General features: G+C 34.7%; 2 protein-coding genes across 2 annotated transcripts in view; both read right to left on the bottom strand.

The window, feature by feature from the left end:
* Positions 1 to 1,029, bottom strand: part of LOC122577644 (40S ribosomal protein S3-like) — a 3,025-nt gene extending 1,996 nt beyond the window's left edge. Inside the window, exons 1-3 of the mRNA XM_043749076.1 lie at positions 876 to 1,029; positions 182 to 504; positions 4 to 109 (exon numbers count right to left, since the gene is read on the bottom strand). Coding sequence (XP_043605011.1) covers positions 4 to 109; positions 182 to 504; positions 876 to 908 — 462 coding nt within the window. The 5' untranslated portion in view covers positions 909 to 1,029. The remainder of the gene's footprint in view (positions 1 to 3; positions 110 to 181; positions 505 to 875) is intronic.
* The window catches only part of LOC122573644 (band 7 protein AGAP004871-like), a 34,891-nt gene that overhangs the window by 8,895 nt on the left and 24,582 nt on the right, over positions 1 to 1,414 (bottom strand). The gene's annotated exons all lie outside the window — the stretch shown is intronic.

The following is a 1,414-nucleotide window of genomic DNA, read 5'->3' as shown; positions in this document are numbered from 1 at the left end:
AACGAATTTCATGGACTTTGCTCTCTGTCCACGCAGTTTGCCACTAACAACCACTTCGCAACCCTTTGCGCCTGATTCCATAATAAAGCGCAGAACTCCATAGCATGCTCTGTAATTGTATAGAAATAGTATAATTTATGTACAAGAAGTTTACATAAATTATATAAATGTTTAAACTAACCTTCGTACAGCTAAACCTCCAATTAACTTGAAACGCAGAGATTCTGCTTGCGCGATAGCACAAAGACCTCGAGTTGCAACTTTCTCAGCATACAACTCGATGTTCTGTGCTTCTTTGAAGTTAAATCGCTTTTGAACCACAGATGTTAATTCTCTGATTCTCCGACCCTTTTCTCCGAGAACGCTCTGCGTATGCGTTGCCAGTAATATAATTTCTGTACGGTGAGGAGTAACACGTACCTCTACCCCTGAATACCCATCTTCCGAAAGTTCACGAGTTAAAAACTCGTTTAATTCCGCTTTGAAGACTCCGTCTCCGACAAACTATGAAACAGAGGTATTGGATAAATAATTACATTTGATATATACGATTCTAAAAGATTGCAAATTAACACGTGAGTACGCGTCTATTGATATATACATAATTTAACCGAACGTAAAGTAGACCTTTGACTAATATATTTCGTTTAATATGATAATGCACATAAATTATTTCAATGTCCATGGAATATTAAAAATGTTTGAGACATAAGGTGTAGGTCACGTGTATCGAATGAAAACACCGCGAAAGTATTCAGTTCATACGTCACTTATGTTTGCTTTTGGATAAAATATTTCTTACATAATTTTAATATTCATAGCGGACCTCATATCTTCACAAATCATTAGACATAACTTATGAAAATATAACAAACCTTTCTTTTCTTCGAGATAGAACGGCTGTCCATGTTTGACGCTGGCAACACGAAAGGAGTTGGAAACGGAGAAGGCACAAGTGGAAGCGGAAATAATACGCTTCCACGTTGTATATGATATCATGCGAGTGTTAAATTAATGTTCCTGGTAAAAAGACATTGGGTATAAATATTGATAAGGGGTATACATTTTTCCCAAAAAATGTTAACATTTTTTTTTCAATATGAGAAATAGTTTAAAGACGAAATAGTTTAATATTATTAGTAGATTCATGAGCCTAGAAGGAAGTTAGGAAAAACACTAGATATTTCAAACGTACTTTTACATACAATATACAGCGAAATACCTAAATTCATTCTTTGGAATAATTATTTTAAAACAAATATGCATGTCGTTAAGCGATAATTTCACGGGACAACCCTTGCCCCTAACGTGCTACTTGTTTGTATGTAAAAAAAGGACAAACGTATTGTTGAGTACAATTTTACGTAAAACAGTAATGTAACAGCATATATGCAAGGAAAGGACACTTTGGAAT

Source organism: Bombus pyrosoma, linkage group LG2, assembly GCF_014825855.1.
Source record: "Bombus pyrosoma isolate SC7728 linkage group LG2, ASM1482585v1, whole genome shotgun sequence".
In the NCBI taxonomy this organism is placed as follows: Eukaryota; Metazoa; Arthropoda; class Insecta; order Hymenoptera; family Apidae; genus Bombus; species Bombus pyrosoma.
Note: the sequence above shows the minus strand (reverse complement) of the source record. Positions and strands in the feature narration are given on the sequence as shown.